This window comes from Muscardinus avellanarius (genome assembly GCF_963383645.1).
Source record: "Muscardinus avellanarius genome assembly, chromosome: 13".
Taxonomy (NCBI): Eukaryota; Metazoa; Chordata; class Mammalia; order Rodentia; family Gliridae; genus Muscardinus; species Muscardinus avellanarius.
Window position 1 is genome coordinate 75801462 of NC_137799.1, and position 19341 is coordinate 75820802.

Below are 19341 nucleotides of genomic sequence, written 5' to 3' on the forward strand. Positions count from 1 at the left end.
TATAGTGATACATGCCTACCTATGTTCATAGCAGCACATTCACAATAGCCAAGTTAGGGAACCAACCTGTCACTAGATAAATGGATAAAGAAAATATAGGCATATCTACACAATGGGATTTTACTCAGCCATAAAAAGAAGAAAATGACATCACTTTCAGGATAACGGGTGGAACCAAAGAATGCTATGCGAAGTGAAATTAGCAGCTTCAGAAAGACAAGGGTTTCTGTTTTTTCCCCTATGTGAAGCTAGAGAGAAACTGGGAAACAGAGAGGACTATAGATAAATGAGGAGAAAGGACAGGAGAATGGGGCAAGGGGGTTGGGGGAAAAGGTAGAAAAAGAGGAAAAATTGATGAAGAAAACAGTTCAGATCATGCTCTGTCCATATACGAAGGTCTCGCCACCAATGTCACTAACGTGTACACAGAGGGTGTGGGAGCAGGGTGGTATCCGAGGGGAGCTCACTAAGTGCTTTGAGCAGGTATGTTTGTGTTACATTGACCCTCATTATGATATATATTACAATGCACCAATCCAAGTATAAAAATACAGAGAGATGCTAAGTGCTCACTTTTTAATACTAAAATTCAGATATGGAAATGTAGTTATGACTAAGAGATAATTTTAATAAGCACGTAACGCCTTACTAAAATGTCAAACTTTTGAGATTTTCAAGTGTTAGTATGCACAAAATTCCTCTGGATTGCTGGTTAAATGCAGCTTTCCGGGGCCTCCCAGGGATGTAACTCAGGAGGTCTGAGAAGAGAGCCCAGGATCTGATTCTGTGGCAAGCAGTAATAGTCTTGAACTGTGCTTTGAGAAACTCTCCTTCAAGAGTTCTTAGTGTTGGGTAAGTTTTCTTTATGTAAAACAATTAAATACATAAAATGTTGCTTTAAGTGAATTTCTTAAAAAATCATTCATTCCTTTTATCTTCCATTTATGTATCTATCAGTTCTATACCTACATATTAAATCTCTAAGAACCATGATTTTGGAAGGAAGATGCAAAATGGATCAAAGCCATTCCTAAACTACAATTCCTAGGTATATGTCTCTGAAATTGAAGTAGAGAGGGGCCAATGGTTTGAGAAGGATCACCAAATGCTTTTAAATACAAATTTATGTGTGATAAACATAAAATATAAATGTCCCCTTCCAGGGATTCTGTTATATCCATCCCTCCCTCTCTCAGAGAAACAGCATTGTATCTTTACTATGTGTTCAGGATCCAAGACAATTTCATTCAGCTCTATTTTTCCTACATGTAATTTTTAATGTTATACATCACTTTTAAAAATCTACAAGTATGATATTAATTTTAAGTATGGATATTATTTGGGGGGGCAGTACTGGGAATGGAGCCCAGAGCATTCTACCTCTGAGCTATACCCCCAGCCCTACGTTTTTTATTCTTTATTTTGAAACAGGGTCTCACTGAGTTGCAAAGGGCCTCACTAAGTAGCTGAGGCCGTCCGCGAACTGTGAACCTCCCGTCTAAACATCCAAAATGCTGGGATTACAAGTATGTGCCATCACGCCCGGCTTAGATATAATTTTTTGAACAAAAATTCTAGGAGTTTTCTTCCTCCTCCTGGTCTAGAATCTCTGGGTAGACCTAGCAGGAGAGTGAGGTTGGTTGGATCCTTCGCATTGTGGACATCAGTCATGGCTGCTTGGGGCTTGGGTCTGAGTGAACTGGCTACTTCCTGTTTGGTGCTGTCTCATATCATTGGATTCTACAGGACATGAACTGAGTGACCCTTGCAATCCAGTGTCACAAGAGAGCAGAGAGGTCATATGCAGAATGGTCTAGAATCTTGACTATGGACACTATCTTTGAGAGTATAGGTTTACAACTCCATCTTCCCATAAATTTAAGAAAACAAAAATGAAAGTTTATATAGCATGGCTGAAAAAAATTTATGAAAAAAATACACAGAAAGATGATTGTATAAAAAAGAGAAGAGTAAGAGAACAGGGACAAACATTTCTTCTTCAGATTAGGGTGCTATATTATGTACAATCAAAAGCAGGGCAGCTGAACTTAATTTCCTACTCGCTCTGTACATGATCTTTCCTGATTAAATTTGAAAACCTGTGAACTGTTTACTTAAAACCTTTTGCTCCCACTGTTGATGAACACAAAATCTGTTCTACCCAGATGCCAATGTAAGAGAGGCTGTTAAATTAAGTTTTCCTCTATATCTGCTGCACCAATGGCAGGTTTTCTCAATGTGGGGTCCTAACAGGGGCTCCAGGCAACAGACTCCCTTGGTAAACTGGCTAAATGCAGATACCTAAGCCCACAGCTTACTCACAGAATTAGCAACTCTGCAGGTAGGGCTGGAATACTTGCTTTTCTCACCTCTCTCCACTTGGTCCTTAAGCATTCTTAGGAATTCATATATTTTTTATTTAATTCATGTCTTTATTTAATAAACATTTATCAAGTGCCTTTTGACAGCCACCGTCTTTTTTGAAGGAAGGGGTACTGGGAATCAAACCCAGGGGCATTCTCTGAGCTAGCTCGCTACCCTTTTTCATTTTTATTTTTTAATTTTTCAGACAAGGTCTCACTATTTTGCTGAAGCTGGCCTCGAAACTGTGATCCTTCTGCCTCAGACCTCCAAGTACTGGGATTACAGGCATGAGCCACAATGTACATAGTCTTAAAACATTTTCTTGTTAGACAGTAGAAAGAGAGAAAGGATATAAGGATATGATCTAGGTATCTGAAAATTTGGTACCACTTAAGAGTTACACCAATAGACAGGGAAAAGGAAGAATGTGAAACTACATTTGGAGAGGCAAGATGTTACCAATAAAGGTGAGGCTGACCTAAGTAAAAGTGCTACTGTGATTCCTGGCCCTTTTGAACAAGCTGGCCCCTGGATTTGGATATCCCATTCATTTTTTCTCTCATTCCTTTAGACCACACATTTTCACTTTTGTCTCCACAACATAGAATACAGAACTTCCCAGAGAGTCAGAGGGCTTTCTCAAAACCTCAGGAATTCCTCTCATACTGCCTTAGAATATGTCATAAGGAGGTAAGTCATGCGGCTCCCTGTTTAGCAACCCAAGTAGAAGCTATGATGCCCCCAGACAATTCCCCTGCCCTCCTGGTGTTTAGTTTGGTTACCTCTTTTCCCCTATTTTCCTCCCTTTCTCCTTTTTTTAAGGGAAAAAGACTGGCATGTGAAGATATGGAAAGATGGAAGTTTCTTTATTGGCATGCTCTAACTTTGGCCTCACAATACGCCATGATTTCCTAAAAGTAGTTTCCTGTCTTCAAGGCACTTGGCTGCATTGGTCCATAACAAGTTCCCTGACCTCACCACAATTTGACAGTGTGTGTAGACATAAGAGGCACATGCTTCTTCTCTGGCTGTGGAAATCAACTGCTACTCCCTGCTATTTGTTTCAGGAGGGTCCTGTCCTGGCTGAGCAAACATCTGGGTTCCTTGGTACTACTCTATCTCCCTTACAAGATTCTGAAATTTAGATATAAATGGGAGACTTTGGGATTCAGAAATGAGTAACAAAAACTGACACAAATGTCAATATCACCATTTCTTGAGGACTTTGAGAAGATCCAAGAGAAGTCAGTTTCTGGAGGGTCTACAATCCACTGTTGAAGATGGGCCAAATTCACCTGATCATTAGGAACTTGCTGTGCTTCAGGGACCATATCATGGACCCAGGCTACCATTAAGTGGGGTTGGAGAATCACAGAGCTTTAGTACTTGGGTGGAATTGGGACTGCCCTGATCCCCAATCACTCTTCTTCAAAGCAATTCCCTTGAGTCACTGATGCTTCTATATAAGAGCAAAAAAAGGAGAAGATAAAAAAAAATGGAAACTTTTTGACTAGATTTTAAAAAAGAGCTGGGTGAGAGTGAAGACAGTTTACTATGTAAGACTATGAATAATTTTACATAAAGATGGGTTATATTTCAAAAGTCCAGCCTAAGAGAAACAAAAGTGATACTACTGATTGTAGACGATTTACCTCAAATGATCCTCTGCTATTGCACATTCTATGGGGCCCAGGCTGCTGAAGGAGAAGCATGAGATCAGGAACCACATTCTTGTCTGTCTCGGGTGTCAGTAGAGTCAATCAAAAGAGTCTACCTCACCCAAGAACAACTACAATGTAGTTTTTTTTTTTTTCTTTTTCTGGATTGGGTACTGGGGATAAACCCAGGGGCATTCTACCTCTGAGTTGCATCATCAGCCCTTATTTTATTTTATTTTATTTTATTTTTTGAAATAGGGACTTGAGTATCAGAACTTTTATTTTGTAGTGGGATCACCAACCAACCAGATGGCAAAGACAGAAACTCAAAAGCCATTCTGGCCTCTTCTCTCTATCACACTAGTCAATGTAACAAGCCCCCATTTATTTTATTTTCATTATTTTTGCCTTAGCCCAGAATGTTATAAATTATTCAAGTTTATAATCAAATCATTCCATTTTCAGTTGTACCATCTTACCTCTTCTAGATAATATAGCCAGATTGATTATATAATAGCAGAATCTGGTGGTCTCCTCAGCGCAAAGATTTCCTTAATCATAGCCCTTAGTTTCAGGATGATGATCAAAGGGCTTAGTTAGAAGATAAAGCCTTCTGTGATTTAAACCTTGTCATTACCTACCCATTTCCTTTTCCCATTTTACTATTTAATCCTTCAAGCTCAGGTAGACTGTACCCTCTCTAAAACTCATGCAGTAAGGCAGACTCCAACAAATAGAGTCACAATAATGGATAGAAATTAAAACCCAAGCCCCAGGCCAGGCATGGTGGCACACAATTGAAATCCCAGCATTCCTGGAGGCAGGATGTTGACACTGGAGGACCATGATTCAAGGACAGTCTCAGCTACTTAGGAGGCCCTTTGCAACTCAGTGAGACCCTGTTTCAAAAGAAAAAAAGAAAAAAAACAACAACTAGAGCTGGGCATGGTAGTGCATGCTTGTAATCCCAGCATTGGAGAGGCTGAGACAAGAGGATTGCGCAGGTTCAAAGCCAGCCTCAGCTCAATGAGACCCTGTTTCAAAATAAAGAATAAAAAATAGGGCTGAGGGTATCACTCAGAGGTAGAATATCCCTGGGTTCCATCCCCAGTGCCACAATAAATAAATTAATTAGTTAATTAATTAATTAAAAAGTAGGGCTGAGGGTTTAGCTTGGAGATATAATGCCCCTGGATTCCATTCCTAGTATCATACCACACACACACACACACACACACACACACACACACACACACACACAACCAAACAAACAAAAAAGAAAACACCAAGCCCTTTACTTGGAAGAGGACTCCAAGTTACAGAGGCTACATAACTTACCCACTGTTACAGCTAATCAGGAAACCAATGGGATTTAGGACCCAATGTTTAGGCCTACTTTTTCAAAATATAATTTATTTCTGTGCAAAGTCATATGATTGTTCAATAAAAAATGTTATAAATATTAACATAATCCTGATCACTTGCTCTTTTTTATTTCTTGTACTTTTATTGGTGCATTATAATTACAAACTGATTTAAGGGTATCTATCCAAAATCTTACAAGCACAGAGCTTCTCTTTCCTCAAGGCAACCCATTTTCCAGAAGCCTTCCCTTCAGATAGTCTGCCAAGACTTCAACACTAAGAAAGCTCTGTGCCCTAAAAATAATCTTCAAATTCAACATGTTACCAAAATAAAATTTTCCAAATAAAACAATGGCAGAGACAGACCTGATAATGAATATGAAATATGCTAAGAACATTCTGTCACTGAAATAAACTTGACTTTTTTTGATTAATTGTAAAATGAAATCTTAAAGCACAAGAAGAATGAAGCAAATGATGACCGAGGAGAAAGAGTTTGGAATGTGTCCCATTTGAAATGTAGCCCTTTGAAAACAGGCTCTATCTTTTGGCTAGCATTACCCCAGCCTGGTCCAGAAATTCATTTTCAAGTGTTATTTTCAAATACAATCTCAAACTCAAGATGCAAGTTAGTTGACATGTTCAAGATTTGCTCTGAGATGGACAAAGCAACAAATGAAATGTGTTTAGAAGGAATGGTAAGTATATTTTACCACTTATTCGGCTTAATTCCTCTTTCAGAGGCTGCCCCCACTTTCTGATTTGTTATTATCCTATTTCTATTAGGACATGGGAAATGCAGGAAATGCCATTATGAAGCTATTTCGAAATGTTAATATAACAAAGTAAGTTATAAAAAAAAAACCACACACACACATTTTCAAAGAAAAAAATAGTAAGGGAAATTGGCTTACGCCCAGACTGTCAGAAATTGTGAGTAATCTGTGTTTAGCTAAATCTTATCAGGCCATCATGCCCCACACTGCATTTACGGACAAGATGAGGCACTGTAGAGGGAATATCACATCACAACCGTGTTTTGGAAGAGAAACAATAATTAATTACCTGTTGAATAGAACTTGTTTTGTTAGCTATGTATTTCAATAAACTCCTGGATGCCCAGAGAATCCATCCATCAAAATTAACATGGTGCTGGTGTGGGGGAGGGAGAGGAAGATCTGGGAGAGGAAGATTCTGAGAGAAGAGGAGCAAGGGAGCAGAAAGTAGGGAAGGAACAGTTAGAGTAACTGCTATTAAATATTTAATGTATGGGGTAAGCCAGGAAGAAGATTTGCCAAAGATGCAAATTCTTACTCGTGGACTTCCATTTCACTTGAAAGATAAAAGTGCTGCAAAAATTCATTGGCATTAGCGAAGCCCAAGACCGGTGAGCACCAATCCAGATGTGAGGGAAAAACATAACATGCATATCCATGTGGGCAACACGACTGCTCGTGTACAGCAGTAGCTTTTCTTTCTTTCTTACTACTGTTAAATTTGCTATCCCTTTATTTTCTTTTTACGAGTTTGAGATACGCTATGTAGAGTCTCCTAGGGTAGCTATGATCTTTCAACAATACAGATATCATTCAGAAAGAGAGTTCTTTAGTAAAATTCATCCTGTTTTTCAGATGTTGTAAAGATTGAATGGATGCTCACTAATGTACTTTACTAGATGAATTCATATCAAGCACCATATTAATGAAGGATGAGAGGGTGGTACTGTATGACCAGGAAAGCCTTGGAGTGATACAGATAATGTCTCATGCTATATCAGAGAGCTGGTACTTTCAATGAAATATTCCAGCTCAAAAATAATCTACTTCAATTAGGCACTACTCTGCTGTCTAGTAAATGAGTAACATTTTCTATTAAAAAGCAGAGTAATAATTAGTAATATTGAGTATATATATATATATATATATATATATATATATATAAATAACCTTTAAGATGAGGTTAAAAGCAGTATTTTAGTGTAAAGTCAATGAATGACTTCAACTGAAAAAAAATATTTCTCATTGCACACGGAATTACTAGAGTTGACTTTCTCAGTCATACTTAAGATTTGACAAAACCTTCTTTGCCCCAGATTCTTAATTCACTAGTGATGCCAGAAGAGACTTGACATTTATTTGTTAATTCTCTGCCCTCATTCTTTTTCATGCCCTATCACACATGTTGTTACAATATAGCAAAAGCGTGCATTTCCTAGGAAGCTTCTCTCCCACTCCATGCCCAAATCTGCTTGTCCTCCCAAATATCCCTTAGGGAGGCAAGCCATCGCCATGACAACCACATGATGGAGATTTGAATGGCATTTGGGGGCAGTTCCTGTGGAAGTTAATGCCAGTTTATGTTTAATAGGGTCAAGAAAACTCAGTCAATGGTTACCACTCTGTTTTGCTGAGCTATTTAGCAGTATGGAACTAATTATCCACTTCAAACGTAACCAGAACACAGCTTTAGAAAAATAATCTGCAAGTGTGACTTAATTCAGGGCTCATTCATTGATCCTCCATTGTAGCCAATTCACTCAATGCCCAGTGGAAATTAACCCAAAAGACCATCCATAATACTGAAAAAGAAATTAAAAACTTTTCCTTGCTTTTTAAAAATTTTTGGTACTTTGCTTTGATTTTTTTTTAAACTTGAAATAGATGTTGAACATTCAGTGATATGTGCTTTCCCAAATAAGGTTTACCATGTTCTTTTTTTTTTCTAGGAAATAATACTTATTTTTGGAACCTCTTTCTTTTATTTGTATTTATTTTCTTTTAAGGCAAGTGAAGAAGGTGGATCATTATGGAGTTGTGCAGACTTTTTCAGTATCTTTTATATATATGCTTCTAGAAAAAGGTGTGCTGCAGACACAAGGTGATAATTTTGGCTCAGGTGTAGTAGGAATCTTTTGTGTGACTCAGAGCCAGAGACAGCTTACATTCGATATATGTGGAACAATACTTTCCCACAACTGACTTCACTCCAGACACAGAAATCATCATGACTTAAATAAAAACCAAACAAAAACAGGAGTACCAAAAAACCCTCAATATCTGGGGAGGTTTCCTTCTTCCTTTGTCTTTACCTGACTGACCACCTAAGAAAAGGGCTTTTTAAAAACGAGGAGAATCCTTTGTTCTCTCTGGTTCCATTTAAGGGAAAGTAGGTCGAAGGGCTTCCCCAGGGAGGAGAAAAACGCCCAGGAGCCAAATGCAGGGGAGTGGAGAATTCACGCCCACTACTCTTCCCACCCGGCAAAGAAGTTAATTAATTCTGTTTTAGGGATGGTTAAGGGAGGGTGGCATTCAGGTAGTCCATTCTCTAAGAAATAATCTCATTCTCAAGTGTGGCTCACACCATCCTCTGGGAAGGGGCTCGGGGATGGGTGAGGGGTGTTAAGAACCTTTCTCCAGCCATTGGCAACAGAACCAGCACCACATGCACTAGCTCTCCCCAAAACGTGCGTCCTAGCCCAAGTGCGAAGTTGAGCCTTTAGCCCTGAAAAGCATAATAAGAGCCATTCAAAGCAGCAAGTTACAGTACCTTAAGAAGTCTGACAGATGGGAGAAAGGCTGCGTGGCAGAGCTTCCGGATGGTCCAGTTTAGGGGTCGAGAAGCATCAGTTTGATTCATGACCTCTTCAAAATTCCACCGGGAAAACCAGAAACTGCAAACCTGAACAACGCCTAGAAGATGAATGGTCCCCCTCGGCCCTGGCATCCCATGGCCATCTCCACACCTGCAAATTCCATCAGGGCAGAGGCTTCCTGGAACTTGGGAGACTAGTCAAGTGGCTTGCCCGAGCCCCTGAACCTTCTTAAGAAAGCCACCTCCCCTCTCCCTGCAGCCGTGCTCATGCATACCAAATGTGGCTGAATGAAGGCACAGTGCCTGCTGCTCCAGGGAGGGGATGCGGGGTTTGGAAGGAGAGGGACAGCCTGCACAAAACAGCCTGTGGTCGGAGTCGGAGCAGCCTGCTCCGGAATGCGCGCTCCCTCTCCCGCTCACTTCCCAGTAAGCGCAGGTCAGGCACTGGGGGGGAACCCTGGCCATTTGCTTTGCTCGCTTGCTTTGGGGGGAAGCCAGGAGAAGAGCAAACGGGAACAAAATTAAAGCCAGAATGGGAACTTGCACTTTTTTGCACAAAGCATCTTTGAGGGGCTGGAGACCAAAACGGCATTGGGGGAGGGGCTAGCACAAGAAGGGAGGGAGAGGGATGGCTCTGAGTATGATAAATGCTTCCATTTTGATTTATGTGACATAATAAATTGAGAGCTATCGTAAAGGGGATCTATAGTAAAAGGGATTCCTGCTGTGTTCTGGGGTTTTTATTAACTGTGATTGACAGTTTTCACCGGGATACATACATTACATAGAGGACAGGCAGTCAGCAGAGAGAATCAAACTCACACACACACACACTGGTAGCATGAGTTATTCCTTTCATAGAAAGCTATGCAAACTCACATATTCGCATACTTTTTAGAAATGACAGTTTCTATATTGGGGGTTATCCTCTCCTGGAAAGCCACCTGATACCCTTTCTTTGTAACAACAACAACAACAACAACAACAACAACAAAAAGCTTAACCCTAATGGTGCCTGGTGCAGGTTTCCTTAGGTGGGGATTCCCGCCCCCCTCCTCCATCATTTTCTAAAGAGGCTTTAAGAAAGGGTGGCTGCATTTGAGTGTAGATTGTCTTTAGGGCTTCTGTGGTGAGAGAGAATAAAGAACTTTCCAATGTAAAGGTGGACACTGGATAATTCCATGTAGAGAAAGAGTTAGGGAAGGGTTGGGAGGGGGAGTTTATGTCACAACCAACCAGGAATATGTTCCCTCCCCAGACATTAGACCTCAGTGGGGCAGTGGACAGAAGGACTCCACCCAGGGCAATTTCCATGTCCTTAGCACAATGCCATCTTGTGTATTTTGTCCACCTTATAGCTTTTGCTATGTCTATACTGATTTTCCATTGCTAATTAGCTGTAAGAGGTGGATAAAGCCCTGCTCCAGGACTAATCTGCACTCTGAGGATCCAGCGGGTTAGAGCAGATACAGCACACTGCCGTAATTCAGACTTGGGGACAACATTGGTCCTCCCTAGAGTGTAATAAACACTCGACACACTGCATTACAATTCTAAGTTCCCACAAAGTCCTGAGTCACAGATCAAAGAAGAATATTGCAGAAAAGCTGGCCCATTGGCGAAACTCAGACCACTGACTTGCACATGAAATGCATGTGTCTGATTTGTCTGATTATCTTCTATTAAGCACTATTGCTTTAATAGAACACACACACACACACACACACACACACACACACTTGATAGAGTCGATACATTTCCAGTTATCTTTGGATTTTCCCAAAGGGTTGGAGGCTGTTGTAAAATAAAAACAGCTAACATGTATGTGTCAGGCATGGTGCTGGGTGGTTCATATGCATTATATAAGTTCATACCAATGGAGACCTGAAAAGCAGATGCTACTTACTGTCATATCCCTACCTGACTTAATAAGCAAGTGAGGACCAGAGAAACAGCAGGACTCATCAATCTGGAGTGTGAATCGACACCTGTCTAGGAGGTTGTAAAGATGAACTTTCCCAACACTCCTACTTCATCCATAGTTGAAGCACTACAATCATTATTCCCTCCATTTGGGGGGCATTTTTATCTTTTATAAGAGTTGAGATAAAAAGCTGAAGCAACAGGCAGAGCATGTCCCTCAGATCATTACTGGGGTACAGCAGTTAGCAGCATGGATACTGAAATCAGACTGCATGGTTCAAATTCTGACTGTGACCTTGGCCTTGAGGAATTTACTCCCTTCTCTGTGCTTTCTGGTCCTTATTTCTAAAACGGAACTAAACAAAAATCCACACACCTACAGCTATTGTGAAGACTGAATGAGAAACCACCAAAGGAGTGCTTAGAACATTGCCTGGAAGATTCTAAGTTACTTCTGCCATGATTCAGCTTCCAGGCAGCACGTGTTGATTTGGGAATGGGAACCCATTGACATTTTTCATAAAGTATACACGAGCATGCATCCTTGTAGTACTAGGTAATGAAGTCAAGCAAGACAAATTAAACCTGAAAGCTTCCTACGAGTTATCATGAGTTTAATAAATGGGATGAAGAGGAAAGCAGAAACCGGCAAGGGCAGCAGGGGCTTCCTGGGGCGTCATTGTAGAGTGTATTCATCAGATCTCACAAGATACTGGCTTTAGCTAGGCTACCAGGCTCCAGCCCTTTTAAGCTATTAAATGTCCCTAAGTGGTTTCTTTGTGGTTGTGAGAAGTCTGCTTCATGAAAAGGCTAAAGCACTCTAGTTGCCTATCCCTGATCCTCAGTCTTCCAAAATGCTAAAACCCCCACAAAATGACCATATCAGCTCTGAACCTACAAAGCCTTTGATCCTCCTAGCCCCTTTAATTTTTATGGGATAACTTTGCTCAAAGAAAATAGTCAGGAACTATGTGGAATAGAGAAGTAGGAGGATCCGCAGCCTGCTCTAATGACAATTAGAAAAGAGAAGCACAAAACCCACAGGGAATTGAAGTCTACACTGTAAAAGAGGTAAAGATCAAAGAAGTATTACAGTAGGAGGGGAGGCTGCTCCTCCATTCCTGGGGTTGTTTCTGCCTGGATTGCTGACTATCCAAATCTCTAAAATGAGTTTTCCAGAACCCCGTATTTTCATGGGGAATGATACCTTCTTTGGCTTCAGAGAGAAGTTTAAGTAGGGCGCTGGTGTTGCATTCTTGTAACCCCAGTACTTGGGCGGTTGAGACAGGAGGATTGCAGGTTTGAGGTCAGCCCCAACAACTTAGCAAGGTCCTCAACAACTTAGAGAGATCCTCTTTCCAAATTTAAAAAATATGATAGGGTTGGGGTGTAGCTTATAGGTAGAACATCCTTAGGTCCGATCCCCAGTACCACAAAAATAAAAATAAAATAAAAATAAAGAAGGGAAGTTTAATGAGAAAAAGAATTGGTATAAACCCATCTTCAAAAGTTAACATGTCACAAATCCACAATGCTGGTTTATAAATTTTATGAATGTGGATATTGACAAATATGTAGAAAAAATTCTAGCAGGCTTAAAACTCTGACATGATCTTTTTACTTTTCTGTGTCCTAAAAAAATAGCAAATTTGCCCATTCAGAAGCTTGCCTTTCAACAAACTCTAAGTCTCTCTCATGCTACATAAGCCATTAACCCTCTTTCTACTGAGCATCTCCCCTTTTTAAGAATCCTCGTGAGAGTTGAGCTTAGTCACATAAGCCACAGCTACAGACATTTAATATTTCTTTGTTTTGAAGACCGTGTTCTCTCTCATTAAGTCCATTTGGATAGAGTACTGTACTACTTTGCTCAGTCTTCTTACTGCTCTTTAGATATAAAGAGAGTTGACTGATGAAAACCCAAGGAAACAACAACAACAACAAAAAAAAAATGGAACAGTGACCAGGTGGTGTATTCAAAAACCTCCTGCACATGTGTTTTCTGCAAATGACAATGAAAAAACAAAAGCAAAACCAAAAGCCAAAACAAATGCTCCAGTATAATTCTGCACAACTTATTATTATAGTAAGGAAATGTTGGGGTATATAGATGTTAATCAAATGTGTTTTTAGGCTCTAATACATGTACATATAGAACAAGTGATAATCAAGGATTCAAGAGAAAAAATAAGAAACAGTCCATGGTAGGTATTGTAGATAACTTCATTGGCCTCAATATTTTAAAATCAATATATTAGAGGCCCCTGGAGGAACCGGACCCAGTAAGACACTGGGTTCTGGGCGGGGGTCGCGGGCTGGGCACGCCAGATGGGGCCCGGGTCGCGGGACTCTGGGCCCCAGGCCGAACTGTGCATAGCACGCCAGACCCCTGGAGAAACCAGGCCAAGTAAGACGCTGGGTTCTGGGCTGGGGTCGCGGGCTGGGCACGCCAGATGGGGCCCGGGTCGCAGGACTCTGGGCCCCAGGCCGAACTGCGAGTAGCACGCCAGACCCCTGGAGAAACCAGGCCCAGTAAGACGCTGGGTTCTGGGCAGGGGTCGCGCGCGGCGCACAAAAGCCGGGGCCTGGGTCGCGGGACCCTGAGCCCCGGGCCGAACTGCGCGTAGCACGCCAGACCCCTAGAGAAACCAGGCCCAGTAAGATGCTGGGTTCTGGGCGGGGGTCGAGCACAGAGCACGCCAGCTGGGGCCCGGATCGCGGGACTCTGGGTCCTGGCCGAACTGCGAGTAGCACGCCAGACCCCTGGAGAAACCGGGCCCAGAACAGAAAAAGATAAAGAAAAATATCGGAGAGGTGGTAAGAAAGCCGTTATGGATGCCAGGACACTGGAGATGCAGACAAAACTTATCTAAATGCACTGGAACTTATGGAAAAATTCTCCGTGAAAGAGGACTGCTATTTCTCTATATTGTTAAGAATCTCAGACATCACATATAAGGAGAGAGTTTAGCGGAGACCAAGGAGAAATGCGGTGTTGAAAGAGTTCTTCGCGATGGTGGTGGAGACTTGTATTCAGGAGAAGCAGAAACCGGATCTTACCAACTTTATATTTTTTTGGAGAAATTACACCAAATGTCGAATGTTACCATCACGCATGCTTAGGAACACTGGACAACATTCAGAGTGGAAAAAGAGCCTGGGAAGGATTTGAAACGGTGGAGGCAGTGGCAATGCCAGTGGCCAATATTCGGGGGAGGCAGAGATCTGATACACTACAACTGGAACCTTTGAAATAATAACCACAGAGACAGTGATCGGAACCTGCTGAGGGGTTAGGCGGGCTCGGGGCCAGTGGCCGACATCGGAGCTTGCTGTGAGGCAAGGCCACTACTGAGGCCTCCGTGGCCGGGATTGGAACCTGCAGAGGGGTTAGACCGATGCTGGGGCCAGCGAGGCCGGCATCGGAGCCTGCCTTGAGGCAAGGCCGGTACTGGGGCCTCGAGGCCAGGATAAGAGCCTGCCGAGGGGTTAGGCCGGTGCTGGGGCCAGCGAGGCCGGCATCGGAGCCTGCCGTGAGGCAAGGCCGGTACTGGGGCCTCCGAGGCCAGGATAAGAGCTTGCCGAGGGGTTAGGCCGGTGCTGGGGCCAACGAGGCCGGCAGCGGAGCCTGCCGTGAGGCATGACCAGTGCTGGGGCCTCCGAGGCCGGGATCGGAGCATGCCGAGGGATTAGGCCGGTGCTGGGGCCAGCGAGGCCGGCATCGGAGCCTGCCGTGAGGCAAGGCCGGTACCGGGGCCTCCGAGGCCAGGATAAGAGCCTGCCAAGGGGTTAGGCCGGTGCTGGGGCCAGCGAGGCCGGCATCGGAGCCTGCCTTGAGGCATGACCAGTGCTGGGACCTCCGAGGCCGGGATCGGAGCCTGCCGAAGTGTTAGGCCGCTGCTGGGGCCAGCGAGGCTGGCATCGGAGCCTATCGTAAGGCAAGGCCGGTATTGGGGCCTCGAGGCCAGGATAAGAGCCTGCCGAGGGGTTAGGCCGGTGCTGGGGCCAGCGAGGCCGGCATCGGAGCCTGCCGTGAGGCAAGGCCAGTACTGGGGCCTCCGAGGCCAGGATAAGAGCTTGCCAAGGGGTTAGGCCGGTGCTGGGGCCAGCGAGGCCGGCATCGGAGCCTGCCGTGAGGCAAGGCCGGTACTGGGGCCTCCGAGGCCAGGATAAGAGCTTGCCAAGGGGTTAGGCCGGTGCTGGGGCCAACGAGGCCGGCAGCGGAGCCTGCCGTGAGGCATGACCAGTGCTGGGGCCTCCGAGGCCGGGATCGGAGCATGCCGAGGGGTTTGGCCGGTGCTGGGGCCAGCGAGGCCGGCATCGGAGCCTGCCTTGAGGCAAGGCCGGTACTGGGGCCTCTGAGGCCGGGATCGGAGCCTGCCGAGGGGTTAGGCCGCTGCTGGGGCAGTGAGTCCGGCATCGGAGCCTGCCGTGAGGCAAGGCCGGTACTGGGGCCTCCGAGGCCAGGATAAGAGCCTGCTGAGGGGTTAGGCCAGTGCTGGGCCAGCGAGGCCGGCATCGGAGCCTGCCTTGAGGCAAGGCCAGTACTGGGGCCTCGAGGCCAGGATAAGAGCCTGCCGAGGGGTTAGGCTGGTGCTGGGGCCAGCGAGGCCGGCAGTGGAGCCTGCCGTGATGCAAGGCCGGTACTGGGGCCTCCGAGGCCAGGATAAGAGCTTGCCAAGGGGTTAGGCCGGTGCTGGGGCCAACGAGGCCGGAAGCGGAGCCTGCCGTGAGGCATGACCAGTGCTGGGGCCTCCGAGGCCGGGATCGGAGCATGCCGAGGGGTTAGGCCGGTGCTGGGGCCAGCGAGGCCGGCATCGGAGCCTGCCTTGAGGCAAAGCCGGTACTGGGGCCTCCGAGGCCAGGATAAGAGCCTGCCGAGGGGTTAGGCCGGTGCTGGGGCCAGCGAGGCCAGCATCGGAGCCTGCCTTGAGGCATGACCAGTGCTGGGGCCTCCGAGGCCGGGATCGGAGCCTGCCAAGGGGTTAGGCCGGTGCTGGGGCCAGCGAGGCCGGCATCGGAGCCTGCCTTGAGGCAAGGCCGGTACTGGGGCCTCTGAGGCCAGGATAAGAGCCTGTCAAGGGGTTAGGCCGGTGCTGGGGCCAGTGAGGCCGGCATCGGAGCCTGCCATGAGGCATTACCAGTGTTGGGGCCTCCGAGGCCGGGATTGGAATCCTGCCAAGGGGTTAGACCGGTGCAGGGGCCAATGGCCAGCATCGGAGCCTGGCGTGAGGCAAGTTCACTCCTGCGGCCTCCAAGGTCAGGACCAAAGCCAGCTTAGGGGTTTGACCGGTTCAGGGGCCAGCGAGACCAGTACTGGGTCCTCCCATGAGGCAAGGCCGCTGCGTGAGCCAGCGAGGTCTGGATCAGTCCACTGAGTAGCCAGACCACTACTGGGACCATCAAGAGTGAGATTGGTACTTGCAACGCAGCATGCACAGAGAAATACCGCAGAAAATATAAATCAGACGCTTCTCTTAATCAGCAATAACTAGGAGGAAAAGGGCAACAGGAAGAGGTTGAGCTATAGAAAGGGCCCTATAGTGAAGCAACTAATGTGACCAATCAGAGGGTATGTAATACTGGAGGACGGAGCCTCTTTAAAATGCAGGAGGTACATAAACAAATGTATCAAAGTAAATCACCAAAGAAGTGTGGGATGGAGGGAGGGGGAGGGAATGGGACGGGGGCTGGAGGAGGGCTAATTGGATGATGTGTGCTTGTATATCCTCTCAAGTCTTGTACTCCAATGTGATTGATATATGACTACAATGCACCAATTTAAAAAAATAAATTAATTAAAAAAAATCAATATATTAGCATCCTGCTTCCTTTATAATTGGACTCAGCTATTAGCTTTGTAGCATTCTTTCCCTATTTTTTCTCTTGAACTGCACTTGGAGCTATATAATTTTTAGGAATTTGTTGATGCTTCCCTAGCATATTTTTAAAAATTTTTTTGGTGGTACTGGGGTGGAACCTATGGGCTTTTCTATCTCTGGGCTCTGCTCCCAGACTTTTTTAATACTTTATTTGGAAACAGGGTCTCACTAAGTTGCTGAGAGCCTCACTAAGTAGCTGAGGCTGGCGATCCTCCTGTCTCAGCCTCCCAAGCACGGGCATTACAATTGTGCACCACCATGCCTGGCTTCCCTAGCAGTTTTGAAAATACTAAATTTCAGCCAGGCGTGGTGATGCACACTTGTAATCCCGGAGCTTGGGAGGCAGAGACAGGAGGATCACGCTGGTTTGAAGCCAGCCTTGCTAGCTTAAGAGACCTTGTTTCCAATTTAAAAATATAAAATGGGTCTGGGAGTGTTGCCCGGAGGTAGAAGGGTTTCCAGGGACCCCAGTACCACCAAAAAAGAAAAAGAAAAAAGAAAAAAAAAGAAAGAAAGAAAAAAAGAAAGAAAAGAAAGAAAGAAAGAAAGAAAGAAAGAAAGAAAGAAAGAAAGAAAGAAAATACTAAATTTCTTTATGGACTCCATTGACCTATAGGATTGTTCTTAATTATTTCCAAATGTATTCTCTTCTAATAGATTACCTAACACTCCCCCCTACACTTCAGGTATTTTCTTTTCTTTTTTTGGAACTTTTGTGATAATAGATTCTGAAGAACATTAAAATATATTAAAATAAATAACTTGCTTTGTGAAACAGCCTCAGCAGCATTTATTTTGTGTAAAATAAAAAATATATCAGAATTTGATTGGTCACTGCCTCCATTTCCTTTCCCCACCTTCCCCAGCTACTATCCTGCAGATTCCAGTAGTGACCTGGAGGGGCGAGTGTTTGAGGTCATTCACTGGATGGTTGAACAGCTCTAGGTGACAGGTCTTCATCAGCTTAAAGGAAAATGTACCCCCTGAAGCTTCCAAGTCAAGGTTTCTTCCAAATAATAGTTCCCCAAATGCATAAAGACAGCTCACAATCTCTACTCCATCCTCTTTTTTTACAGAGGAAACCTTGGACCACTAATCTTTCTTCACAGGATGGGGTATAGTTTTTAGTAGAAAACCGTCTTTAGGATTATATCCCATGTTATTTGTAGGGGTACTTCAAATATAGTAATGTCTTAATCCCCTTAAATCCATTGAATTACGTCTCATAAAGGTATTTTAGGGAAGATTGAAGGAAAATTCACTAATAATTTTACATCTTAAAAATATGGCTTCAGCCGCCGGGCGTGGTGGCGCAGTTTTATAATCCCCGCGCTTGGGAGGCGGAGACGGGAATCACACAGGCTCGAAGCCAGCCGCGCTTCGAAGGAGACCCTGTTTCCAAAAATAAAATAGGTCTGGGAGTGTAGCCCGGAGGTAGAAGGGCTTCCAGGAAACCCAGTACCACCAAAAAAGAAAAAAGAAAAAATATGGCTTCATGCTGTGTGTTTGTGCATGCCTGTAATACTAGTACTTGGGAGGCTAAAACAGGAAGATCAGCCTGAGCAACTTAGCTAGATTTTCAGGAACATAGTGAGACCCTGGCTGGGGATATATAGATATCTATGTATATCAGAGGGTCCACATGGTTTGATCCCCAGAGTCCCCACAAATAATAAATAAATGTATAATGTTTCTTCATAAATAAATTAGTTTACTCAACACTGATTTTAAATAATAACTGACCACATCCACAGCCGTGCACATGCATGCGTGCACACGCCTCAACTGATGTGTACACACACCTCAACTGATGTGTGCACATGCCTCAACTGATGTGTGTAGTTTTCTTTTTGTTTTTTGTGGTACTGGGGATGGAACCCTTCTACCCCCGGGCTACACTCCCAGACCTATTTTATATTTTATTTGGAAACAGGGTCTCTTAAGCCAGCAAGGCTGGCTTTGAACCTCCCAAGCGCGGGGATTAAAAGCTTGCGCCACCACGCCGGGCCTTGTAGTTTTCTTTTTTGAGCCTGGTTTGTAAGGGAAGTGAGAGGGGAGGCAATGAGGTAAGAAGGAGCCTCAGTGTAGCTTGAAATGAGCAGGTCTTGTGTTATCTGTGCTGCCATCTTCCCTATCTGATAGTCTTATTTGATTCTTCCAACTCAAGTCCCACTTCCTAGCCATTGTGTAGCCCTCAGTCAGTTATTTAACTTCTCAGAGACCGAATTTCATGATGTAAAAAATGGGATCTATAAGAGTTTCCACCTTGAAATATTGGGGGTAAATGCAATTTTTGATTTAAAAAAAACTGATAGAAATAACCACACATAATTGTCATTATCATTATTATTATCATCATGAATGTTATTATCTTTTTCACTGACTCAACTGGCAGCTCAGCATAGTACTTAAGAGCACCCAGTGGCCTGACTTAGACCCCAGCTTTACCATTTACACAGTGCCTACAGAGAGATACTTAATATCACTGTACTTTAGTTTCTTTGCCTACAAATTGCATATGATAATACTACCTGTGTCAAAGGAATACTGTGAAATTAA

At 44.1% G+C, this 19341-nt stretch overlaps 1 protein-coding gene across 21 annotated transcripts in view; it reads right to left on the reverse strand.

The window, feature by feature from the left end:
* The window catches only part of TRPM3 (transient receptor potential cation channel subfamily M member 3), a gene marked incomplete at both ends in the record, with an annotated part of 906375 nt that overhangs the window by 558676 nt on the left and 328358 nt on the right, over positions 1 to 19341 (reverse strand). For 15 of the 21 annotated variants that reach the window (XM_080708378.1, XM_080708376.1, XM_080708375.1 and 12 more), the window contains one exon: positions 8933 to 9109. The exons of the other annotated variants lie outside the window; for them this stretch is intronic. In XM_080708378.1, the coding sequence (XP_080564504.1) occupies positions 8933 to 9109 (177 nt within the window). Of the gene's footprint in view, positions 1 to 8932; positions 9110 to 19341 lie in introns of those variants that run through there. 21 annotated transcript variants of the gene reach the window in all.